General features: G+C 42.9%; 2 protein-coding genes across 2 annotated transcripts; one reads left to right on the forward strand and one right to left on the reverse strand.

Annotated features, from left to right (window-relative positions):
* Nucleotides 1-340: 340 nt before the first annotated feature.
* LOC126405412 (testis-expressed protein 2-like) lies at nucleotides 341-21,857 on the forward strand. Its single transcript, XM_050069140.1, has 12 exons — nucleotides 341-765; nucleotides 10,056-11,366; nucleotides 12,854-13,054; nucleotides 13,455-13,734; nucleotides 13,914-14,101; nucleotides 14,658-14,858; nucleotides 15,540-15,639; nucleotides 17,569-17,701; nucleotides 17,842-17,979; nucleotides 19,556-19,765; nucleotides 19,848-19,968; nucleotides 21,190-21,857. The coding sequence occupies exons 2-12, from the start codon at nucleotides 10,179-10,181 to the stop codon at nucleotides 21,334-21,336; spliced, it is 2,907 nt and encodes a 968-aa protein (XP_049925097.1). The 5' UTR covers nucleotides 341-765; nucleotides 10,056-10,178; the 3' UTR covers nucleotides 21,337-21,857.
* Nucleotides 21,858-22,034: 177 nt separating this feature from the next.
* On the reverse strand, nucleotides 22,035-26,287 carry LOC126405389 (60S ribosomal protein L3-like). Its single transcript, XM_050069104.1, has 10 exons — nucleotides 26,216-26,287; nucleotides 25,445-25,637; nucleotides 24,298-24,466; nucleotides 24,087-24,222; nucleotides 23,327-23,513; nucleotides 23,035-23,195; nucleotides 22,845-22,946; nucleotides 22,517-22,612; nucleotides 22,261-22,380; nucleotides 22,035-22,139 (listed from the first exon to the last, which is right to left on the reverse strand). The coding sequence occupies exons 1-10, from the start codon at nucleotides 26,285-26,287 to the stop codon at nucleotides 22,080-22,082; spliced, it is 1,296 nt and encodes a 431-aa protein (XP_049925061.1). The 3' UTR covers nucleotides 22,035-22,079.
* Nucleotides 26,288-27,010: the final 723 nt, after the last annotated feature.

The raw sequence follows: 27,010 nt of genomic DNA on the forward strand, positions 1-27,010 counted from the left end.
TGTGTCACGACTGCTTCCCTGCAGCTCTGCTGGTCCTGATTGGGACGAGCAGGGGGCAACAATGATCCATACACATCCTAAAAAGCAAAGCCAGCTGTTTCCCCTCTTTCCTCTCCTGCTCTGCATGTATTCCTCTCAGTCTTTTACAAATTAAACATACATATCTCTCCATATCTTGTAACCAATGATCAAAAGAAGGCTTCTCTCTTTTGAATAAGAGGCTTCTGAGCAGTAACTTTGCATTTTTCCAGGTCGTGCAATTACATAAGTCTGCGTACAGGACTGCGGTGTCAGAGGGGGGAGAGTTGAGCTCAGTCTGTGTTTTGACGCTGAGCGCAGCAGCAGAGAGGAGGAGTCGCTCCGTCAACTGTTGGCCTCTCGAGTCTAATCTGGATTAGAGTTTCGTCCGGTCTGCAGCCAGGACTCCCAATAATCACATTATTCTGCATTGGGCTGACGCCTCCTGAAGCGGTGAGGAAGAAGCGCTGTCAAACGGTGGCGACGTCGCGGACGCGTTTATCTCAAAGCCGAGCTGTTTTATTTTTGATGAGATCTTTTTTTGTTAAGGAGTTTGGAGGATTTTGCAGCGAACATCTGAGGAAAGTTGAGTGAATATTGGTCGCCTGCGAACGGTGCACGGTGCGCATCCTCGTGTGCAGCGCAGCGCTCTGCAGCATCCACACTGATCACTGCAGCCTGCACATTTCTGCTCAAACCCCTGCCACTGATAACACCGGAGCGGCTGGTCAAACATGCCACATTCAGGTAAGCGCTCTGGTTTATTCACAGCAAACACGCGCCTGTGTAGCTGTAATCAGTGCAGCACAATAGCTGCCTTTATTCTGAAATATGAGACTTGTGAAATATGCTACAGATAAGGACAGAAAAAGCAGACTGTTGTGTGGATGGATTTGGCATCTCTTGAATTTTGAAAGTTTAAAGGGGCAGTTCACCCCAAAATCAAAACCTCATATTTGTCCTCTTAGCCATAGTGTTATTTATCAGGCTAGATTGTTTTGGTGTGAGTTGCATAGTATTGGAGATATCAGCTGTAGAGACGTCTGCCTTCTCTCAAATATAGTTGAACTAAATGGCACTCAGCTTGTGGTGCTCAAAACGCCAGAAACATACATTTAAAAAACTCAACAGAAATGTCTTTTTCCAGAAATCATGACCCTGTTACTCAAGATAATCCACAGACCTTGTTGTGAGCAGTTTCATGTGGGAACTATCTAGTGGCTAAGCCTAAACTTAAAGGCGCTGAGGGGCTGCATAGACAGGCTACTTACTAAATGACACACTTGCCTGACCAAACTGACCGCTACTCATCAGGTGAAAACAAAGAGTCCACTTCTTCTTCTTCTTCTTCTTCTTCTTTGATGCACAATACATTCATGAATCTGTCTCCATAAACAATTCAAAGGTACAAATCTTCACGATTACATTGAGCAGCGTACACCTGACTTGATGTGACCCGGTGTTGCAGTCAAAGAACTATGTGTACTTCCACGTCTAGCAACACCTGTCCCTCAAAGAATGGTTCCTACCTGTATTGACAGACAGCCATAACAATACAGTGGCCGTTACAGGACAAATTAGCAACCTACACACATTTTACACCATGGATGGCTCCTATAAACTATATTCTTTGTACCAAACTACACCCATCAACTGTACCACCACAAGAAAACACTAATGGGGTCAGGCACGGTATGGCCATTGGGAATTTGGTGATTTTCCTATTCGGCGGGTCTTGTGAGGCCCAGTCGTTTTTTTCCCAACCCAGGCATTATATTCCCTCTGTTAACACCTTATTTAAAAAATGGATGTAGTCACACTTGTATCCTTCCACTAACTTCGCCAAGTCAAATAAGGTGATCACTACATTAATTCAACCTTGAATTTTTGCTTTCTGTACACACAAACATGGGGAGGAAAACCTCATCATTTTACATATTAGCCTGCCACAAACAATACAAATGAACAGACTGTATGTTGGGGGTTTTTTGGTAAATAAATTAATGATTCATTGATCGACAAATACGTTGTGTCAGTTCACATTTAGTGTATTAAATTGGGGCTGCTTGACAGCAAATTCCCAGGCTCCTTTTTCAGGGTTCCCACACTTTGTCTTGGAGACAATTTCAAAACTTCTTCATGACTTTTCAAGGACCAAAAGTAAAATTTGCAGGACCATTCACAATGTATGACCTGATTCTTTAAGAAAATCCACAGACCTTGTTGTGAGCAGTTTCATGTTTGAACTATTTTCTTTCTACCAAACTACACAGGAAAAGTGCATACTGCTAGCTCAGAGTTTAAATCTGATATGTTGGAACAGGAGAAAAATAATGTTGTGATAGTGTCATTAAATGTGTAGGTTCATGAATTCCAAAGTTTCCATACCTATGCTAAGTCCCACGACTACTTTTAAATTGTATGGCATTTTTGAAAGAGAGCAATGTTGGTGTCAAACATTGTGAATAGTTCTGGAAATTTTATTTTTGGTCTCTAAATAGTCATGAAAATGTTTTGAAATTGTGTCCAAGAAATTGTGTGGGAACCCTAAAAAAGGAGCCTCAGAGTTTGGTGTCAAGCAGCCCCAATCTGATACACTTAATTTGAACTGACACAACATTATTAATTTATTTACCAAAAAAGCATACAATCTGTTAATTTGTGTTGTTTTGTTAGGCTAATATGTAAAATGATTTAACTAATTTTTCAATTTTTCTTCTCCATCTTTGTGTGTACAGAAAGCAAAAATTCAAAGATGAATGAATGTAGAGATCACCTGACACCTAATTTGGCTTGGCAAAGTTAGCTGAAGGATATGTATGTGACTATATCCCTTTTTTTAAAAATAGGGTGTCAACAAAGGGAATATATTGCCTGAGTTGGGAAATGAGGATCGGCTCTCACTAGACCAGCCCACAAGGAAAATTACCAAACTTCCCGATGGCCAGATTGTGCCTGACACCATTAATGTTTACATCTTGTGATGATACAGTTGGTGGGTGTACTTCAGTAGAAAGAAAATAGTTCCTACATGAAACTGTTCACAACAGCATCTGTGGATTAACTGGGTCATGATTCAGGCCCACTGGGAATTATTGAACTACCTGATGGCCAGTCTGTGCCTGACAACATTCTTGTGCTGCCACAAGTCTCTTGTCCTCTTGTAGATGCATGCTTCTTTCTGTGGGGTGATACGGTTGGCGGGAGCAGTTGGTTGAAAGGTCTGTAGATTATCTTGAATAACTGGGTCATGATATCCGTAAAGAGACATTGCTGTTGAGTTTTTCAAATGTATTTTTTTGGCACTTTGAGCCAAGCCGAGTGCTAGTTCTTATTATATTTAAGAGAAGGTAGACATTTCGACGGCCGATATCTCCAACTCTCCGCAACTCACACCAAAACAATCTAGACCGATAAATAGCACTACAGGTAAGAGGAACCATATGCAATTTTTATTTTGGTATGAACTGTCCCTTTAAAGGGACAAACAGGGCTCATTTGCCTGAGTGATGCTTTGGCTCACATTGTCCATTAACGGTCATCCTCTTTTAGCCCAGGAGATATTGTCTTAATGATTTGCTTAATGAGATGAAGTACAGCTTTACTAACACTGACCATGTGATACTCAGACAAACACAGAGTCCTGCGCCAAGTATGTCAGTCCTCAGGGTCAAATGGTAGTTTGAGGACAGGATTAAGCCTTTGAAATAAATTTCCTGCCCCGCTGTGTTGTGTCGGACAGCACAGACAGTCACATTTCCTCATACAGCACCCACATGAATTCTCACTCAGACAGAAAACAGAAATACTGTCTCCTTTATTTTATCCAATTGTCCTAGTTTAAGTGGGATAGAAAGGCCAAGCGGAGGACAGGGTGACAAAGACGTGATTTTATTGCCAGGATTCAATCCAATGCAGACGTCAGGGATAGAAGTGGGACTGTGTGCCAGACACGTAATTTCTTCCTCTCCCTTTTAATCCATTTAAGGTGATTCACTACTGCCTACCAATTGATAGACTCTTGAATATACCTGTCCCATCATTATCAGCAAATACACAGTGTTTGATTAATGACCACCGAAGAGAAAGCAGTTTGCATGTTACAGGAGAGACGGACAGTGGCTTTGTCATACTAGCTTTTGCTTTAATTAGTCCTCTGATACCTCCAGTTATCAAAAATGCCTGGAGACAGCAATACCTTGTCCACCTTTTGTTTTTGGAAATGTCAGACTCCAGTGAACTTCATTAACGTTTTCCTCCACGCTGCATGGTCTGGAGTCACTTGGGGCTTCACTGTTAAAGTGTTGAGTCATTTAATTGGTTCAGTGATTCACTAAAAATGATTCGACAGCTACTTTGATAAGCCATTAATTGTGTCAGGCAGTTTTTAGACAAAAAATGCCAAATATGCTTTTATTGCTGCTTTTTAAATGAAAGAATGTGCTGATTTTCTTTGTTTTATGTTATTGGGAAGTGAATATTTGGGGTTTTTATTCCTGAATTGAACAAAAGACATTGAAAGATGTCACCTTTGGCTTTTGACATTTACATTTAATAGAGAAAATAAGTAGCAAATAGCAAGTAAGTAAGGAAAATAATCATCAGTTGCAGCTCTAATGTGAACTCTCAGGTAGATAATGTCCTTATTATTGGTAACCATAGTATTTTTCAACTTGAACCATATTTTCCCATGTATTTGTGTTTGAGTGACTAAAGGGAACAATGACTTTGAGTATTGAGTATTGTCTGCTGCAGCCAGCAGCGGAAAAACAGGCTGCAATGTTATCCCTAATTGTGCAGGGTTAAAGTTTCTTGACTTAACGTGTGTGTCTTTGCCACTGACAGGCTCTGATTGTTATTAGAGACATTTTTGTTAAAGAGTCAGATCCTTTTTGTTTAACCAGAAATAGCATCAAAATCGCTATCATCAAATCCACCGGACTCCGTTTAAATAAACGGTAATTTTATTCTTATAAAACACACTTTATTCAAAGTAAACAAAAGCAAAGTGAAGTTTACAAAAGCCATCTTGGTATGTCTTTTCATTGCTCCAACAGTCACCAACTCTGGTTTGGTTGAAATAAACCCTCCATTCACCCAGTTAGATGTAAAAATATGCTGGCTCTATACACACTAAAATGACTGTTTATTTAAATGGAGTCTGGTGTGTTTAGCAAAAGCAGTTTTGGGACTTTTTCTGGCATAACAGAAAGGATCTTACTTTTTAACGAAAGGGTCTTTCTCTCCAGGGGTCCTCTCCATAAGTTGTCAGATATTTATAATAACAATCGGAGCCTGTCAGCGGCACTTTTAGTGGATGTAAATTGACGGTGCACAATTGCCCACGGGGATTACGTTGCAGCTTGTTTAGCAGCTGCCAACAGCAGCCCTCTTGCTTAATGCTAGACATATTTAAAAAATCGCTGTTGCCATTAGTCACAAAGACACATGGGAAAATAGGGCCCAGGTTGAAAATACTGAAGTTGTCCTTTAAGTATAATGCAATTCACTTCAATTAGGAGCATCAAAGAGTTTTTACATGCCTTTCGGTCTTTGACATTTTACTACTTTTAAGGAAATCTTCCTTTACTAATTATAAAATAGCTAAAACTGCTCCACTTTCCACCCTCAAGGGACAAACCAAAAACTGGGGTTCCAGGCTCCAGTCCTCCAATGTTTTTTCTTCCTTCCTGCAGGAGTCCATCCACACTCTTGTCTGGAAAGCTGCCAAATCCCTGCTGACTTCGTATTCCACAGAGCAGCAAAGGTTTTCCTCTCCCTGTCAGCACGAACTGATCCAAATTGACTCAGAAGCAGAAATTGATTAGGGTAATGCAGGGCTGTCTGGAGCAACTTAAGCACTGGCGGAGCAGCACTTTTGGTTAATTAGATTTGACAAACAGCGTAGCAGGTTGGTGCTAAAAATTAACATCTCTCATTATGAGCAGTGTGCAGAGAAGGGAAGAGATAAGGGGGGAAGGCAATGAGAAAGTTAAATTACGCGAGCAACATGGTAACAAATGACTCTCTGTAGCCTTGGAAATTGGTTTAATCAAGGTCAGAAATGTTAAATTTCTCTCTGGTCTAAATGGCAGGAATATTAGTTCGTGACAACACTATCACATCCTGTTGTGTGAGAAATCTGGCTCACCAAAAGCTGTTACTGAATAAAAGGAATTCGCTTATGCTGTTGTAGTATAGATAGGTTGAAACTAAGTCAGAATGAGAGTTAAGGAATCACATACTGATATACTCTGGTTTCTTATTTCACTGTTAATGTTACTCGTTATCTGATGTGCAAAGACTAACACAGATACAGTTAATATTTTTAGTTCCACAACATTCCTGTTTTAATGTGTTTGATATCTGTATATACATGTGTTGTTAGGCTCCGATCAGACAGAGCAGGTTATGCAGGTTGCAGAACAAATGGTGCACCGCACTGCCTTTTTTATTGAAGCTGGCCCAGTCAGACAGAGTGCTTGTTACAGCTTCTGCGTCATTTTTAATTGTTGCTAGACAGCCATCTGTCCTTAGCTTAACTGTCATTTTGCTGTGAAGCAAATTCACAGATCTGTACCTTAAAATCTTCAAATACAATGGGCAGACTGAGGGCACTTGGGCCCCACAAGCTGGTCCAGGAGCTTCACCTGGATGATGGCTGATTCGAGGCTTATATTCGGATGAGTCTGGGACAGTTTGGCAATCTGCTGTCAATCAGTGGGCCTAATTACAGTTGGTAAAACATTACAAAGTAGATGAGGCTGCAGTATGTTCAGATATGTGTTGCAGCTTGCCTTGTAGGGCGATGATGAAAGTGACCTAATGTTAGCATAACACTCTACGCAAGTTACCATTTGGTGTCATAGTCATCACCACAATTCATCTGACTGGACAATGGGAAAAAACACTATAACATTGAGCGCTTTTCTGCTTCTGTTGAAGTGTTTGTGAACTTGAGGCGTTTAGGGCGCTTCAGGGAAAAATAACAGGCGCTCAGCATGGCAAAAGCAGTGAATAAAACGGTTAAAATCAATTACAAAAAGTCGCCCCAGGCTGCTTAAACTTGCTCTGTCTAATCAGGGTCATAAGGCCCAGACAAACCAAACTGACTTCAGAGAACTAATGGTGACGAATGCCCCCTGCTTTGTTGCCTGACGTTGTTGTGTCTTGGCCAAAAAGTTGCACAAGAACACACTGTAAAGACTACAGCTAATGGCCAACAAGCATGTGTGTTCTGCGACTGTGTGAGAGGAAATAACTCTCCACACTAGCAGGCGGTGGTTGTCTGTAATGGTCATTTAAAAGAGAAACCGGAAGATTGTCTTGACGCTAGCCAGTTAGCATATTAACAACACAATCCAGTGTTGAAAGAGCAAAGCATGTTTACAGTGCGCCAGTGAACAATAACACAAACCATCAGGAAATGTTTTGGCTAAAAAGCTCACTGGATAAAGAAAAATAATCTTATCTTATGTAACAAGTTTGTGTCGGTCTCACTCCCTCTTAACTTTAGCTGTTTGTTTACTTTCCTCACTTCTGTTTCTCTTCTTGTGTGCTGAGCTGAACTGCCAATCAGAGTGATTTCATTCACTGCCGGGCTCCGCCATTGATTCAACATGCTATACTGGTAAAATAAAAGCTGATGGGGATCAGTGAGGGGCAACAGTGCAGGACACACTGCACCGATGATTGTGACAGACGCACACCAATGGCCTGACATTGACCTTCAGCTGATCGTTGACTTGGTGTGTCAGGGCTTTTAAATCAAATAGGCAAGCTGTCCTCTTCCATTAAAACACAAAGATACGGCTTTAATTATAATGTTTTACTGTAAGGAACAAAACCTCTATTGGGAACAAGCCTACTCAAGTTTAAAAACCATAGAGAGGCCTCCAGTTATTTTTGTTGGGGGGGCTGGTGGGGGCGGCAGCAACAGTTTCAGGGTAAACATGGCCCCCCCTGGCTCCTCCTGGCCACCCCTTGGCGCCACCACTGCTCATAAAGCCATCTTGTGATTACATGTGATACCGCATTATGTGCGTGTGTGTGTGTGTGTGTGTGTGTGTGTGTGTGTGTGTGTGTGTGTGTGTGTGTGTGGCTGACAGCTTGCACAAGTGAATGACAATGTATCTGCAGATGTATCTGAAATTGAAAGCCACAGTGATTGCTCATTCATCAGATTGAATTCATGTCCCAAGTGTCTTAATTTCCTGTCATAAAAGCCTCTTTAATATGGAGGATTACAGTTAATCCACTCTCCGTCTGGATTGGAGCGAAGCTGTTGGCGCTCTGATATTTGGGGCTGTGCAGCCTGCCTGCTGTGATACATGTCAGTGATTGCCACATGGAAACAAGCTGTGAAGGACTTGTTATAGATCCGCGCGCCCCTATTTCCAGAGGGAGCGTCTAATTGTTGTGCTTTCAAAGGCATAACGACCAGCGGTTAGGGTGTGGTTGAATAAAAAAGAAGCTTGTTTTCCCGGTTACATTCATGACATGCAGAAGCTTACTTATTGTAACTCGGCTCTTATTTTGAGTCATTACAGATTATTTATGACCTGAATGAAGACAACTAGACTGTGTGAGAGCATGTGTATGCATATTGTGCATCATTTGTTGTCTCAGCATCAGATGTGCTCACTTTTATCATCCACACAAACAGATGCTGGCACAGATGAAGTTGTCTTCCGTGTGTTTCACTTAAATCAAACCTGAGGCAGCCGTGAGATCAGAGACGTGAGCTTGTGATTGAAGAGTTGCTGTTTTGAATCCCTGAACCATCTGGAACAATCTTGTCTGAGGATGTAAGTGAGTGACAGGCAGTGTAACACATGAGAAGAAAACTTGTGCACATATTTCAAATGACATGAGAAGGAGAAGGTGAAGTCCAGTATTGTGCCCAGCATCCTTAATGCCCCTTGGAAAAAACAAATGTGTCAATTAGGCACAATCAAGGATAATGGATTGGATCACTGCATCTTATTTGGGATTAGCCCTGACTGTGGGATTAAAGTCTCTGCTCTTAATGACTCCTTATGATGATTCCAGAAACAAAGCACTCATCCACTTCTTCCTTATCTCAGACTTTATGTGAATTAACAGCACACACAGGGTGAAACACAAAGTTCCCTGCATCCCTACAGAGGAGCAGCAAAAAAGGACAGAGGAAAAAGTACAGAGGAGATTTAAGAGAAAGGTTGGGAGGTGAAAGGGGAGAGAAAATTTGAAAACAAACGGAAAGGACGGAAACAGGAAGGTCAGAGCAGCAGCTGAACAAGTAGCAGAGAATGAATGTTAAAGGAATACTTCACCCCCTAAATGACCGTTTGTATATCAGTCACTCATCACATGTTACGTTGAACTGACCCTTCGCTAAGTCCCATCCCGGGACGCAGACAGGCCAATCATAACGTAACATCAGGCCGGCTCAGACCAGGGTCAGACAACAACACAACTGTGCTCCATTGACTCTAATGCAATCGTTACAGATTTCCTTCATTTTCAGGCTGGTTTTGTGGATTTGGAGCTAAATGTTGTGCCTGGGGCATGTTGTGTATTAATGATACTTGTTACCTGGAGAGGTTGGAAAAAGATATACATTTCTTCCCTGTTCCAAAACCAAAATCAAACCCTGAAAGTGTAGGGTTAGCTAGCTAGCTACTGAAGATAACACCGTTCATCTGTACACACTGTGATGCCACACAGCTGGTTCAATATCAGCAAAGTTTCTCTTTATATTCATTGTCTTGTGTGGCGATCAGCAGTGATGTGGTGGTTCACTTTTACACTGTGATCTGTAGCCTATAGTTCGGCTTTAGCTTCTAACTATCTTTGTCTTTTTAATCTGTTGTTGCTGCTGAGTCAGTTTGACATCCTGGATATATCCTTCAAACACAGACTGTAGACCCCTCTGTCTGCTTCTCTCTGGAATCACTCTTTCAATTTTTTGTGCCTTTAAAAATAATGATGTTGCTATCAGCTGTTCAAATAACCACATTTTGATATATTTCTTTTGTTTCTCACCACATTTCCAGCACCCATCATGATGGATTATAAGATACCCGAGGAGGATGTTACAAGTCTACATGCAAGTAGCACCATGCTTCATGTCCTCGGGGACTTAATTTGATCAACCACGTTCTCACAGTAGCTCCAGCATGGAAGAGAGCAAGCTCATCTTCAGCCTGGACGGCCACGATGAAGGTCCCACTGTGGTGTTTTCCAAAGACAAAACACAAGACAGGATGAGCCAGCCTGTTCTCAGCCTGGGGATGGATTTGGACCTGAGCCTAGGCCACGGCTCCCAGCCCTCCTTGCTGCCTCACTCCCCCTCATCCCCGGGCTCTTTAGCTGATCTATCAGCATCATCAGCAGATCTGCTCATCACCACCAACCTGGTCAAATCTTCCTCCACGGATCTGGAGCCGAGGGAGAGCAGCTCCCTGCGAGGCAAACCTCTCCTCAGCTTGGTCAAGTCTCTGAGCACCGAGATTTCCCGCCGGGTCGAGCCAGAGGTCAACCTCTCCAAGTCAGATTCTAAGCTGCATTTGCATCCTTGGAAGCAGCTTACCCATCCAAAAATCCCAGAGGCTAGGCCTGAAGCAGGAGGGCTGATTGAAGATGATGACTGGGAATCATCTCTTTCATGCGTGCCTGCCGCTGAGCCCCGGGGCAGCTCACTGATCGCTGAGCTGGAGGATACACGGAGGAAATTCTCCGAAGCCATGCAGGATCCTCTGAGCATGCTGAGTAAGATCATGGGGGACGAAAGCTCCGGCAGCCCAAAGCAGGGTAGGGCTTCTGGTGCCGGAGACTCGCCGTCCTCTCAAGGCAGCTGTGGAAGAGATTGCGCTAGTGACGATGCGGACCTTAAGTGCCGGAGGAGAGCTGACGTTGAGCACAGAGGTGTTTGTGACACAACGCTGAGAAGACTCCAAAGAGGCTCCTTAACAAAACCCTCTGCCTCCCCAGAGCGCAGTGACAGCCATTTAGAAATCCGCACTTACGGAGATATGATCCAGGTGGTGGAGCTCCAGAATGGATCCAAAGGGACACATCACAGAACTTACACCCAGTCTCGAGTCACAGTGCCGGGCTCATCGCTGCCTCTTCACTGGCTCTTCCCTGTGGGTCTTCTAGCTTATGGTTTCTTTGTGTTGCCCCTGCCCTCCTATGTGACAGGTCTGTCCGTGGGGGTTGCATGTGGCTTTATTTTGGGCCTGGTGGTAGTGTTCATGTTTGCCCCACGACGCTCATCAGCCAGAGGCAACAAGGGATCTCGGAAATCCAGACCCCTGAGTATGGATCTACTGGATGGAGGGCTCGCAGATCAAGAAATCCTCGAGGTAATATATGAGTAAAATACTTTTACTTTTATCCAAGCTTCTGTTTCCTTTTAATATATTACACATTTGAATGTAGCATAGAGGAACAACAGCAGCTGTTTTAGGTGTTAGATAACTAAAGACAGTGCTGTCAATGGTGCTTAATGAATTACTTCTGAGGTAATTACTGTATAGAAAACTGCCCTCGGGCACAGCCGGTTCAGCATCTTAAGAGCAGGTTATTTTGATAATAGCTTTCTCACAACACTTGACAGCTCTGCTGAGAGTCGGGCCGTCTGCCTCAATAAACGCAGAGTCAGCAGGTTCATATAAGGTGAATTCTACGAGGATAGAGGAGCTTCTAACAGCAGGCTGTGGGCTATTTCAAAGACTCATCGACAGTGTTGAATGAGACAGATGTTTTCTGGAGTGTCTCGTGTTTCCCCTCCTGCTGAGCTGTATTGTTGCAGTTTGCACCACATACTGGGAATTTAATTGGCCTGAGTAGAGTTTTTGCTAGGTTTACATATTCCCTGATGTATCAACACTTAAGTCAGTGAAGGACACCAACAGAGTCCGTCATGTTGCACCACCATGTTTCTACAGTAGCCCAGAATGGACAAACCAAACACAAACACTAACATTTTTGCACCATTGTAGTTAAAAGTGGGTGGTGCAGTGTTTAGCATTATTGTCTCACAGTTCGAACCCAGGCTCATCCGTGCGGAGCCTGCATGCTCTCCCAATGTCAGCGTGTTTTTTTGTCCGGGTACTCCGGCTTCCTTCCACAGTCCAAACACATGCTAGGTTAATTGGTGATTGTAAATTGTCTGTAGGTGTGAATGTGAGTGTGAATGGTTGTGTGAAAGTCTGGCGATCTGTCCAGGGTCTGTCTCACCCACCTTCAGCTGGGATAGGCTCCAGCCCCCCCACAACCCACAACAGGACAAGTGGTTACAGAAATGAATGAAGGAATGAATGTAGTTAAAAGCCCCTCCAGGATAACGATGGAAAAACAGATTTGTAACGTTAAACTGTTTTATATATTGTTTAAATCACTGGATCTGTTTGTTTTGGAGAGGAAGAGACCTCTGTGGTAATTTGGCTCCTGGTAAGAACCTCCTGAACGTCTGGATCTTAAATTAGTGGAGGAAAAAGGTGAGCACACATTAGAAGGTGCTGGGCTAGCAGCCTGAGTGCAGTGAGCCAAATAGTGTCAGAGAAACACTGATTTGTAACGTGAAACTGCTTTATTCAGTGTTTTTACTGGTTTAAATCAGAGGGTTTGTTTTGGAGAGGAAGAGTCCTCTGTGGATTATTTGGCTCCCAGTAAAATCCTTCTGAACAATGAACACTGAAGGACTCCTAGTCCAGGCACGTGGTCATAACAGATATTAGGCAGTCTAAATCTTATAAATCCTAATCTCTTTTTAATATCAATTCAGAAAGGAGAGTTTGAGGTGCTTTGTGGCTGATTACTAGGTTAAACACTCATTATTTTCTTCTAGGGCTGGATGAATGAGACACACAGCTACGACCCAGAGACTTTCCACCCCTCTGTCACACACTCTGTCTATGCCACCCTGGAGGGAAACTGGCTGCGCCTGGCATACCCACGTGCCAACATCCCCCGATGGGCGGCATTCGATGAGGCGCACCACGAGGCCGTGTTCTTGCGTTCACGCACGTACCAGCTGGCAAACTGTAAGGTCAGTGTGTTATATATAACATATTCTTATTTCTGGGGCCCAGGGTAACAGACATGTCCCTCAGAGGGGCGTAGAAGAGAAGGTGACCTCTTGCCTGACCTCTCATCTCTCAGCACCCACATTGTCATTTAACACGGAAATGGAAGAGCAGAAGGATTACAACTGAGGTGATGACGCTCTGAATAAACTTGACCCGGCTACTGTCCCAGGAGCATATTGAGGCAGGCTGCAGCAGCTTCCACTAGGCTGATAGAATAAAGCTAACACACTATCTAATCGATGTGGGGATCGCTTTGGCAATGGCGGAACTGTCAACACGATTTCTGCCTGCCAGCATCTCCTGTAGAAAAGGAAATCATACTTTTCCTTTATCTTTCCTTTCTGTTACTTTAAATCCCAGGTGTCTCTGTTGCCGCCTGGTTTGGCTCGCAAGAGGATCTGGAACAAGAAGTACCCCATCTGCATCACTCTAGCTGAGGGGGAGGTAGGGGAGGAGAGTCTGGTTGAAGGGCAGGAGGAGGAAGAAAGGGCAGAGAGACACATTGTCACGAACCATCAGCTTCCTGTCACCCTGTACCTGTTTGGTCGCACAGGCAGAGAGAAGGAGGAGTGGTTCCAGCATTTCCTTTCTGTCTCCCGGGCTGCAGTCAAGAGCAGTGTGAGCGGGGAGGAGAATGCAGGTAAGAAGATGTTCCAAATTATGTTGGCTTGGGGCAATTTAGTGGCGTCATTTCCTTGTTAAAACATGCACACAGTTAAATCGAGTGCAGCACACACTGATGCTCATGCAGACTCTGAGATATATTTACCCGCTCCTTCAGCTCACTCGCTTTGTGTCTGCCTTTCCTCCGTCACTCAGAACCACCATGTGGTGCAGACGCTGCTAAAGAAAGCACAGAGGAGCTGCACGACTTGCCGGGAGCTACAAAAACAAGATCGCTGCTGGAGTACAGCACCTACATGACTCAACTGATCGGCTCGCAGAGCTGCAATCCCACTCCCAGCCCCTGCCACAGTGACAAGGGCAGCCCCACAACCCACAAGAAGGTCACTGAGCAACACTTTTATTTAGCTTGTAGGTGTAGTATCAGGTCTAGCATCACAGTGCTGGAGCTTGTACAGTTATAATTTACAGCGTGAGCAGATTTCAGACCTTTGCTCTACTTACCCTCTGCATGTCATGCTAATACTCTACATGACTCCCATTGATCGGAGCTGGTCAATATCAGCTACTGTTCCACTGTTCTGCTAAGTGCTCAGGCCAGCCGTGTGTAGGATGCTGGCTCAGCCAAACGCAACCCTGCTGACTTGACCAAATGTCAATGTGCAGAAATATCAAGTATCACCTGGGTGGAAAGATATTTATAGGAACTGACTGAGCTGCTTGACCTGGCACGGGTGATTTGGTATTGGCACCCCACGTAGAGACAGTCTGTCCTGATGTTTAGAGAATCAGCATAATTGGGGTGTGAGGATAGATAACCATATAAAAGGCAAAAATTTATAAGTACATCTTGGTCTTATCAGGTCATGTGACCTCTGCAAAATGCTTGTGCAAACATTAATGTCCTCCAGGGTCTTATCTCTCTGTTATTCCCTGTAGATTCACACTGAAGAGCATGGATCTGGAGGTCAAGCTGCAGCTGAGTCCAGTGCTGGTTCAGGGGCAGAGGGATGCTCTGCAGAGAGCCAGCCCACCTGGGTGAACTCCCTGGTGGGACGGATCTTCTGGGACTTTCTGCGGGAGAAGTACTGGACCGATCAGGTGGCGCACAAGATCCAGAAGAAACTAAGCAAGATCAAGGTGAGGGTGGATGAGGAGGGTGATTTATTTTTACAAGATTAGTCCGAAGTCCTTGGACGACAGAATGATTGCGAACTGTTCGTGTTTATATTCACATTCATCTTCATATTCACACCGTCATCAGTGTCACACTGACTAATGACACAGTGAGGCAACAGTGAGTGTACTGTAGGTTGGAGCTCTGCGAACTGTGTCGCTCGATGATACGACCTGAATATCAGCTCTGGTTTGTGCACAAGGTCAAAAGATGTCATGATGGAAAATTCAGCGCAGCAGCTCTCTTTCCTGTGTGTGTGTGTATGTGTGTGTATGTGCGTGTGAGAGAGAGTCAGTCTGCTGATAACGCACTTGCTCTGGTTCCAACGGCAGGAGGTGGGAGTGAGTAGCGGAGCACTGATGGCGCTGCAGCATCTCATTACTCATTTCCTGCTCTCCTCTTTGACACACACCATCCTTTTTTTTTTTACTATCTTGCTCCTCTGTCCTTCACACATACACTCACACACACACACACACACTGGTACACACTGCAGGTTTCCTCTGCGCGCTCATTTGTTTGAAGTAATTATCTTTCCCCGTGGAGCCTCTCTATCTGTTTTGCATAGATTCAAGTTGGAATTTTATGTCTGACATAAACGCAGCATGTTAACTAATTAAAACTGCTGTTTGTCTCATTACAAGTTGCCGTACTTCATGAATGAGCTGACTCTGGCAGATCTCGACATGGGCACTTGTCTACCTCAAGTTCTCAGCACATCCAAACCTACGCTGGACCGCAGAGGTACAGTTGTGTGTATTTACTCTCATATATGTTGCATTGAAAAAGTACTCATCTATACAAGCTCTTGATCTGTGCCTGAGTAAAGTCCCACTGATCCACGAGTTTGGCTGTGAACTCTTAGTCTTGATTTTATGCCTCTGTGCCGACGACAGCTATGGTCAGAGGCATTGTGTTTTCGGGTCACTCCGACCTCATTACATATCGCCGCTTAGTCGTGGACTTTCCATGTCTACATATGACGTCCAGGATATCCTGGGTGCATCTGTTGTTGATGTTCTGGTACACCGTAGAACAGTTTGCATACAGTCTCTTTCAAAATAAATGTACTACATCGGTACAACACCACGAATTGATGTTTATTTCCTTCAAAAACAAACGCACATAGTTACGTTTATCCAATACATGCACATGGTTGGGTTTAGGCAACAAAAGTACGTGGTCAGGCTTAACAAAATAACAGGATTTGGCTTCATATTCATACAGGAAGTAAACACCGGCCTCCTGGGTGAAAGTTGGTAATTGTTGGACCCATCCTACCCACCAAACACCATGTTTCCCCCTGATGCTGTCAGGCACCGTTACACACTGACAGTGCCCGGCCTTGTATAATGCCGACGTGAAAGGACAGCTTTTGTCATCAGTGTCTGACAGAGAAGTCACTGCCCAAGCGCCAACATTCGACAACTTTGGAATGAGGCCGCATTGAACGTACTGGTTTTTTCGACGTTTTAAGAGTGGAGTGGAGCGAAGTGAAAACAAACTACACGTCGGGCAGTATTCAAAACACATCGATGGCCGCATCTATCTTGTCTCCAGCACTCGCCATTGTTGTTAACACTCCTCATTGGTTCCGGCGCACCACTCGACAACAACTAGACGACGGTGTCAGTCCTGCCCGTGACACCGATTGGCTTATCACGTCCACCCACGGCACACATTGGTTGGTTTTTATTTGAAATGAGAAACCGCTATTTCATGTAACAATACGAGACCAATCAGTCAGCTTGAACTCGGTGTAGTGGGCAGACCCAGTGACCTAGGTCAAAGGTCACACACGTTTTTGGCCATAACTCAAGAATTCATACACTAATTATGACAGAATTTAACATAAATGTCTAACAGGATAAAAAGATGGAAGGATGGCATTTTATATCCAAAAGGTCAAAGGTCAACTTCACTGTGACATCATAATGTTATGCATAAAACTCTTTTCTGGCCATTATTCAACACCATAACTCAGGAACAGAAGGGGAGACATCTGGTCTGACACTAAACTTTGGCACCCATCCTGAAAATGTGCAGATCGGTAGATCGTCTGTGCTGCTGGGTCGACGATGTTTGTGAATAATCCGTGTTTTAGAATTTGTATCATCTTTGAAGCAAAATCCATATATGAAGCTGATGTGGAAAAACTTGTACCCTTGGTCAGTCTTCATTTTGATAAATTACAGTATAAACTCAATGAGTCACAGTTGATCTTAGTAAGTTTAATGCAGCAAGTAAGTCCGAACAGGTATAGATGTAAACTGCACTTTACTGGTTGGCAGAGGCAAACAACCCCGAGGCGGTGATTCTAGATTCTTTTCTATACCACTCTGTACCAAAGAGTCACCAAATAAGGTTTACCCAGCAGTCTCTACCTAGATTTCTCCTCTCAGACGCAAACCTGCAGTCAGCTTAGGCAGTGATCTCATTTGTTTCATTACACAGGTTGTCGCACCCGCCCTCAAAGCTTTCTCCTGCCTAAGAGATTAGCAATCCTCTTGGCCTTGACTAAGCTTAACTGGCAATAGTATGCCCGAGCTATCCTCTGTTGGTCTAATGTTCCTTCTGCAACAACAGTGTCCCAGGCCAGATCAACAAGAGATGTTGGCTTGTTAAGAAATCTGATCTGATCTTACCTGCTACCTGCCTCCCTTTATCCCCAAGGCCTGTGGCTGGAGCTGGAGGTGGTGTACACAGGCTGTCTTCAGATGACCCTGGAGACGAAGATGAACCTGTGTAAACTGGGTAAAGAAGGAGAGGACGAGGCTCACAGCATACTAGAGACCCAGCAAGTAGGGTGAGGCACATCCTCATTTCATATTCCTCAGCAGATAACGAGAGAATGTGGAGGTGGATGTGAGCGTGCTTGAGAAGGAATGAGTCTGCAAAGCTCAGTAGTGAGTTTGTGTTAAGCTGTGCCTCTTGTGTGTTTTTCAGCTCTAAGCCCAGGCTGTGCATACTGGCAGATAGTGACGAGGAGTCATCCAGCGCAGGCTCGTCTGATGAAGAGGAAGTCCCCATCTCTGAGCAGCAGGGGTCTCTGGGAGATAAGAGCACAGCTGTAGCAGCAGAAGGGTAAATTAACAATTTTAGAGCTCAAATATGACACTGAGTATACAGTAGGTCACACAACTGCACTGCACTGTAATTTCTGAAGCATGTTGCACTTGTGGTCGCAGCTTGTTTGGTGATGTAACAGCAGGTGTTTCAAGGGCAAAAAGCACCACTTTCTCATGGCAGATATCTTGACTGGTCAAACAGAGGTGTAAGTAATAATAATGTTGCTGATTGCAGACATTTTGATGCAGTAGGACAAGCACAGGTGGACTTAACGACCTTAACGATACTGCACCCCACTCATGGCAGTGCAGTGCAGCATTGTTATGGACACTGACTCCACTTGTGCTTCTCCTGCTATGCCAAGTCAAAATGTGCATTGTGAAAAAGGGTACTGGATCTGACTGTACATAAAGATGGATAACTTGTCCCCACTTCTTCCCGCTGTACAAACATGAAGCCAAAATATCCTGGATATGGCCGCTGTTATCTTGCGCCATCCTTAAATGGCTGAATTTCAAGGATGCTGTGATGCCGAAGGACTGTTCCTATGTCAAGGATCCTTCAAATTCTACCAAAGACTGAGTCCTTCTTTCAGAAAATTTTATAGGATGCATGTGTGTATCCTCAGTGGGTATAAAGTACCCACAATTCTTCGTGCACGATTTGCTGGATTTGATTTCTTCAATTAAATCTGTGCCAGTGGAGCTTGGCAGGATTTAGATAAATATATCATTTATTTGGGTTAATATCTCCAGGAGTTACAAGCATGGAAAAAATATTGACAGGAACCTCATAATTTACAATTTGTAATGTGTCCACTGCCAAATAATGAGCTTTTTAAAATAACGTCATGTACAGTAAATATAAAAGCTCTTAAATTAATCATTTACAGCAGTGATGGAGCACTATGTGTTGTTTTATCCAGAAATATATTCTCCCTAAAGGTCCCGTGACTTTAAAAATACTGCTGACACTTGTTCAAATTGTACAACATGAGTGCCAAAATTATCACAGTACCCTGAAACCCCCTCAGTTCCCAGAGGGTTAATGACGCACACCTGGGGACACTCGCTAGCCTGTTCCAATGTGTGTTCACCAAATGCTTGGAAGGAGTTATCACACTGAACCAAAAGAGACTCAAATGCAGACTCAGGGACAGAATAAAGTCAGTCACTCAAGCAAAGACAAAAACCAGAAATCCAAAAGTTGGTCAATATCACAAGGCAAACAAAGTAACAAAGACACAGCTGGAAGGCTGACTCAAAGTACAAGACAAACTGGCACAGACAAAGGGAAACACAGATACTAAATAGGGGAGACAACGAGACACAGGTGTGACACATTAGGACAGGTGCAGGTAATCAAACAGGCGGGAAACACAGGGGAGCAGGAAGTGAAGAGACCTCATTTTTGGGAGTTGACATAGTAGCATCCATGTAGTAATCTTAAGTTTCTGAACATGGACATGTGAAGTATATAAACCAGTCAGTGTACTCCCAGTTTAGACAGTAATACTGTGTCCCAGTCGCAGTCATTTTTAGATTCACAGTCCTACACTGCGTTTGTGCCCTTGTCCTAATCCCTCCTGCAGGCACACTGGTGGCAGCACAAGCAGGAAGATCTTGAGATTTGTGGACAAAATAGCAAAGTCCAAGTACTTCCAGAAAGCCACTGAGAACGAGTACATCAAGAAGAAGATAGCAGAGGTGTCCAACATGCCTCTGATGCTCAGCGTGGAGGTGCTGGAGCTCTCTGGCACTCTGGCCATCAACATCCCACCTCCCCCTACTGACAGAATATGGTACTGAGTTTACTGTGTTCTCATTTCATACCATACATTCAAAGGATTCTTTATTTCTCATACAGTGTCTCTCTCCTCTCAGGTACAGTTTCCAGGTGCCTCCCAGGTTAGACCTTCATGTGCGACCCACGCTCGGGGAGAGGGAGGTCACCTTCACTCACGTCACTGAGTGGATTGAGAAAAAACTGCAGTGCGAGTTCCAGGTCAGTCGATATGATTTACAATTTTCTAGCCGATATACTCTGAATATTAAGCTTATTTTACTCATATCTGAGGCAGAAATCCATTTAAAACATGTTATATGTAACTGTTAACAAAATATATGTTAAGAAAATAATGATAAATATTTAGTCTAAATGTAAAATTTAAATCTAAATGGGTAGAAAATATGCAAGGAGGCCATTCTTTATCTCCATCTCCAGAGTAAACATTTATAGTTAACATTCAACAATTAGAGTTAACATGTAACATTTAGATTTAACATTTACAGTCAACATTCAACATTTAGATTAACATTTGACATTTACATTTAGATTTAATGTTTAAACTTGGATTTAACATTTAGAATTATCACATATATTCAGATGTAATATTTACATTTAACATTTAAATTTGGATTTAACATTTAAATTTATCACATGGATTAAGATCTAATATTTAGATTTAACATGTGACTTTGGATTTAACATTTACAGTGAACATTTACATACAGATTTAATATTTACATTTATAGTTAACATTTACATTTGAATTTAACATTTAGATTTTCACATAGTTTTAGATTTAATATTTGCATTTGGATTTAACATTTACAGTTAACATTCAACATTTACAGTGAGATTTAATATTTACATTTACAGTTAACATTTAAATTTGGATGTAACATTTAGATTTATCATATAGATTAAGATTAATTTGACTTTGGATGTAACGTTTAGAATTAGATTTAACATTTACAGTTAACATTTACATAAAGATTTGATATTTACATTCAATATTTACATTAACATTTTAACAGTTAAATTAACATTGTTAAATTTAACATTGAGATTTATCATATAGATTAAGATTTGACATTTAATGTTTAGATTTAACATTTTCTTAGATAAATATAGGCCTACAGTTAAAAATTATATATAACGTGCTTTTTTACATGAATTTTTGTCTCAAAAAATTCACAGGAAACTCACAGGAAAGTAAGTTAAATATTTAAAATATATCAGCTAGAAAATTGTAACCAAATTTTAACATTTGGTGCCCCATAAGTCAGTGAATAGGTCGAATGTACAAAAAGATAAGATGAATAACTGAAACATAAGTATGAGTATGAGAAGTACCATTTTCCATAACATTTAAAAACAGTTAACTTTTTATCACTGCCGTAATTATCAAATATGGTTTTGCTGTCCTTCGCCCTTCAACAGAAAGTGCTTGTGATGCCCAATATGGACGATCTATATCTGCCCCTGATGTCGTCCGGCCTGGAAAACCCACCTACATCCCACCAATCCTCAATCCATTCCTCGTCCCACCAATCCTCCATGGAGTCCCAGGACTACCTGTCAGAGTAGTACTGCCCCTTTGGGACCACACGTGGGGTTATGTTGATGAAAATCAGCCATTGTGTATCTACTGCTGTGAATCTCTGACGGATTCTGAGGCTGCTGAAGCTGGGTGCCGGGTCGCTGTTTATCCTGAGTGTGTTGGCTGTAACCAGTGCAGGATAGATGCCTGCTGAAGGCTCGCTAAACGCAGCAGCGACCTCTGGGCTGTGAGAATGGTGCTACAGTGCCCTCTACTGTGAAGATGACTGTACTGTGCACCAGTGAGAGCACATGAAACACCAAAAGGGAACTTTTTTTGTTTATTTAATGCCAACATTTTTAAAAAGATGCAGAAACTGGATGTCTTTCCTGCACGTCAAAACAAGGTGTTACTGATGAACACTGTTTTAAAAGATTAGACAAACTATCCATCCGTCTCTTTCTGATCCTGTCAGGAGTTTGGAAAATCATGGAGATGATAATGGTGATGACTATGTTCAGTCAAGCTATCATGGTGCATGTTATGTCTGAACAGTGTTGATATGCTCATGGATTTATCAGTGAATAAACACCTGTTCAAAACTTTAAATCGTATCTGTTAATTGTTGAACTTACAGGGGAACTTTTCCAACCTGGATCCTATGTTCCCATGTTTTAGTGTCTAAGTAACTAATGGGAGTTAAAACACAAGCAGCATTTATGGATCACCCCTGCTAATGTACATGGAACAACAATTATTATTGTGAGAATTAAGATATGAGAAATCTTTTTTAGGCCTCCTCGATCAGAGGCTCCGGCAGGGTTTTCAGGGCATCCTTCTTCAGTGGCCCCTGCAGGTAAACCAGAGGTCAGTGTTAAAACAGTGCAGGGAGATAAGCAGTGATTATATTAAAGCTGGAGAATTTCCTAGTAATCAGATTTGTGCATGCACCAAACTTTTCTCACACTCACCATAAATGCCCTCTTCTCTTGGGCAGTCTGGAAGCGGCCGTGACCAAATTTGGAAGTGGTGTCGATGAACTTGAGCTCGATGGTCTCCTTGGATTTGCGGGATGTGTGCATGAGCAAAGACTATGGGGGAGGAAAGACACGAAGATGCACACATACTGACAAGCTGCACTTAAAGAAAATTAGATGCTATGGCTGTGCACTTATACTGTGAGCTGCCTGTAAGATCTAAAATTAGACTCTCAGAATCACGCTGTACCTTTCTGAGGGTGAGGACACGTTTCTTAGCCCCGACCACGCAGCCCTTCACCATCACAAAGTCATTGTTCACTTCACCATAGTGGGGGAAGCCTCCCTAAAAATGGATAAAAAAGGGAATTAAGAGTAAATAAGGAGTGCTGAGGAAGAAATTAGAACATAGGAGACCTTACAGGATATTATTATACCAGCAGTGCTACATCATGATGCATTATAAACCTCTGTGCAGTGTTAAAGTGTGCCATGCAGGTGTGGTTATTACATCATAGATGGGGCTGCTTAGAAAGCCTTTCTTTTGTGCATATCATAGTCTCAAAAAATGGGAGTACCATGGGCGAAATGGTCTTCTGGCTGGTGTCGTAATGAGTTGAGGCATTGTTCCGGATCACCTTTCCATCCCGGATGTGCACGCCCCTACCAACACGGTAGACCTGAGAACACATGAGGACATGAGGAGCACACATATGGACACAAGATGAAGTCTTGTGGTTGAAGTTGTACTCTTAACTCTCAGCTCACCTTCTTGTTGATCTCAGTACGGTGGTGGTAGCCCTTCTGACCAGCACGAGCTATAGTGAACGCCACACGGGCCGGGTGCCAGGCTCCAATACAGGCCACCTTCCTCAGACCCTTGTGAGTCTTCCTGGGAAGCTTCTTTGTGTGCCAGCGGCTTGTCACACCTATCAGCCGAAAGAGCCAGAAACAAGTATATAAGTGAGTGCATTTATTTTACAAGTCCTTGGACTGGCACAGCTAGTCTGAGCTTGAACAATATAATAGTTTTCCCTCTACGATTATTATCATTTCCAACCTTTAAAGCCATGTCCCTTGGTGACTCCAATGACATCGATCATCTCATCCTGGCTGAAGACGGTAGAAACAGGCACAGGCTGCTCCAGGTGCTCCTTAGCCCAGTCCACCTTGTCCGAGATGCTTCCTCCGTTTAGCTGCACCTCCATAATGTGGGCCTTTTTCTGCAATATGGGCAGCAATCGCATCTGGAAATGGAAACGCCTGTTAGCTACAACTGAAAGGAGTCCAAAAAATCTAGAAAAGCTTTTCTAATTATAAAGTGTTTGTATAATTAGAGTTATTATTTAGTGCAGGATCATGTTTGAACTCGTATTTTCATTTCTTGAGCTGAAACCTGGACAGAAAATCATCCCAGCAACACTGTTAAGAGTTGGCTGATCTTCACATTGATTGCTGCCAAGGTAAAGGTTTCCCCTCAGCAAAGTCTGGGTGAGCAGCCAGGTTCTGCCCCGAGAATTATTTTTAAACTGCTATTTGAAACGGCACCCTCCAGTGCTCCCATCAGACGGAGCATTGTAGCCAGGGTTGTTTGCCTCTTGGCACCAGAGGGATTTAGGATGTGGCAGCTTTTCTTTCCATTGCATGTGGTCAGGTGGATACCTCTGACACTTCTGCCCCTTTTGCAGAGGTGGATTCAATAGCTGCTAATACATGAGTGAATAGCTGCCAATCTTTGGACTAGTGGAGTCTAAATGATACAGGATGAGACACTAAAACTGGATTGCACTTTGCATTTAGTTGTAAACTGGCCGGCCTACCTGAGTGTGAACAATCACCCTGATCACTGAGCAGTATTTCTTCATCTGAGAGAAATCCTTGTGCAGCTGTTTCTTTCCCGTCTCATCCTGCCACTTCTTACTGTACTTGCTGAAGGCCTTCTTCTTGCTCTTGTGCCTGAAATACAGGAGAGCTCAATGTAGATACATTGTCGTTAAGGCAACGCTCAATTTGCTGCACACAATCACACACCAGTTTTTGTAAAATCTGCGTTTGCAGTCGTCACTGAGATGCTCAGCAAAGATGGTTTTGAGTGCGCGCAGGCCACGGATAGTCTTAACGTATCCCACGACCCCCACCACAATGACTGGAGGAGTGTCTATTATGGTAACCGCCTCTACTTCCTCACGCTTTGCTATCTCTGTGAGAGGAACATAGAAAATAATTATCAGCTGAGAAACTTACAGAACAGTATAAGAGCCACTATGAGGGAAACTTTGTAGTTTTCAACCTGGATTCCATTTGCAATGCTTTAAGTGACTAATGGGAGCAACAATTTTTGAAATTGGTCCAGTATTGAGGAGACTGCTGCAGCTGGCATCCACAAAACAGGCCTTTTACATCCATTAAAGGTGCTTGTTTTTGCCACTGACAGGATCAGATTATTCTTATAAGTGTCTGGCAACATTGTGGGGAGGATCCCTACAGAGAAATACCTTTTTGTTGAGGAGTAAGATCCTTTTTGTTTAACCAGAAACAACTGAGAAATCGCTATCACCAAACCCACCAGACTCCATTTAAATAAACAGTAATTTTAGCATGCATAGAGCCACATACGTTCCATCTAACTGGGTGAATGACTGGGTTTATTTCAACCAAACCAGAGTTGGTGATTGTTGAAACAGTGGAAAGATGAACCAAGATGGCTTTTGTGAGCTTTATTTTGTTCCTGTAAAATTTGACGTCAGTGTGTTTTACAATGATAAAATTACTGCTTATTTAGATGGAGTCTGGTGGGTTTTGCAATCGCAATGTCGGTGCTGTTAATGGTTAAACAAAAAGGACCTTATTCTTTAACAAAAAGGTCAACCTCTCTAGGGATCCTTTCCATAATGCTCTCAGACACTTAGAATTACAATCTGAGCCTGTCAGTGACAAATACAAGCACTTTTGCTCAACACATTTGTCACTTAGACACAAAAAACTCTGGGAAATGGGGTCCATGTTGAAAAATACCAAAGTTACCATTAAAATCTGTACAGAAAACTGTAGGGTACTTTAACACTTGATCTTATAAGCCCATTATCCCCTCAAATAAACAGCTAACATCACTCAGAGGTAATGTTTTGTCCTCCATCCTCCCATGCATCCATGCTGTTGTAAGTCTGGTCATACATACTGAGGCCAGTGCGGTGCACCTCCCTCAGTGTGTGGGTCATGCCAGCCTTGTAACCCAGGAAAGCAGTGAGGTGGACAGGTTGGCTGGGGTCATCTTTGGGCCACGTGCGCACCTTGCCTCTATGCTTCTTGCTACGCTTGTGGGGCAGGAACCCCATGTGTCCATGACGGGGTGCGTGGAACTTGCGGTGAGACTGAAAAGGACACACTAGTTATTAAAATGAAACTCAGGAAGCTTAACCCAGAAATATTACAGTAACTTTTTAAGAACTGCAGTGGTAGATCAAGAAGAGACACCATCAATCCTTGTGTGTACTCCTGTTTCCATGAACTCTTCAGATATTCTAATCCTCTGACATTACAGGCCTCCAGAAGTTGTAATAAAATGAAACAGGATATCAAAAAAATATGCTGTAACAGTTTCTTAATCTTCAGGTGTGTCCAGGCCATCTGTTTGTACTCTCTGCATTGACATGTCACATTTAATGTGATTTAGAAATCCAGCACCGGCCAAATAATAAACAACCCCACGATGATGGGATGCAACATTAAAAAGAAGCCGCCATTTCAGTATTCCACGTGGTCTCTTCAGAGGCAGCCATTACAAGACAACTTTTCAATATGCTTAATCTTCCCTTTATAAACACTAGACGGCCAAACAAAGTGATAAACCACACACACAAGTACTTCAAATCAAAGACTGCAAAACAAAACTGTTAATTCATGTATCCTTTATAGTAGAAAAGAACCAAAAAATATGAAAGGCACTGACCATGTCCGCGCACTGTCCAGCCGAGGGATAGAAAGACAGAGAGAGAGGGTCCAGTGCTGATGTGAGGGTCATACATAAGATGATACAGAGTGTAAGAGCTCTAATTTGGTGTTTGGCCCAGCTGAGGAGCCGTATTCGCTTTCAAACAAGGTAATCTCTGCCAAGTTCTGACAGGAGAAGATAGGAGGAGGGACGAGGCTAATCTCAGGTCTGAGGAGGTGGGGAGGCTCAGTGGACAGGAACCACATGACCAAGAAAGGAGAGAAAAGAGGAAGGTTTTTATTGTCATGGGGCCAACATTCACCTGGTCTGCCTCAGGATGGATACGGTCTTTTCTCTGTCTTTAAAGAGCAATGATATCTTCATAGAGAATGATTATAATTCAGCAGTTATGGTGTTTTGCTGTGGAGATGGAGGCAAGGAAAATCTTCTGTGGACAACAAGGAGTACACAGTGTCACAGATGAGATGTTGATTATGTACATCAGGCCTCATGACATTGGACAGCAGGTTTTCTTACAAAAGAGTGATCTGTATCTGTATTTTTCTCCAGCTGAGACACACCTGTTTGTCAGTGCTGCTTTTTAGAACTGCATGGTTAAATTTTAGATAGTCTTTGAGCTATTTTCTAGGTTCCTAGCAGCTTCTGTAGCCTACACCATAGGCAAACAGGCACACAACTATTGTTTTGGTGAACAACTGTGCATTTTCAGAAACAAATAAATACATTTTTTGGCATTTGAAAGAAACAGTGTTAGATTTAGGGGGGTTTAGTGCCATCTAGTGGTAAAGATTG

The sequence above is a fragment of the Epinephelus moara genome, chromosome 18 (assembly GCF_006386435.1).
Source record: "Epinephelus moara isolate mb chromosome 18, YSFRI_EMoa_1.0, whole genome shotgun sequence".
Taxonomy (NCBI): Eukaryota; Metazoa; Chordata; class Actinopteri; order Perciformes; family Serranidae; genus Epinephelus; species Epinephelus moara.

Coding starts and splice junctions, on each gene's coding strand:
- LOC126405389 (XM_050069104.1), bottom strand. CDS start 26,287: ATGACCCTCACATCAGCACTGGACCCTCTCTCTCTGTCTTTCTATCCC. Junction 24,223..24,297: donor CGCAGATTTTACAAAAACTG/GTGTGTGATTGT, acceptor CCTGTATTTCAG/GCACAAGAGCAAGAAGAAGG. Junction 23,514..24,086: donor GGGTGATTGTTCACACTCAG/GTAGGCCGGCCA, acceptor TTCCATTTCCAG/ATGCGATTGCTGCCCATATT.
- LOC126405412 (XM_050069140.1), top strand. CDS start 10,179: ATGGAAGAGAGCAAGCTCATCTTCAGCCTGGACGGCCACGATGAAGGT. Junction 13,735..13,913: donor GAGCGGGGAGGAGAATGCAG/GTAAGAAGATGT, acceptor TCCGTCACTCAG/AACCACCATGTGGTGCAGAC. Junction 14,859..15,539: donor AGAAACTAAGCAAGATCAAG/GTGAGGGTGGAT, acceptor TCTCATTACAAG/TTGCCGTACTTCATGAATGA.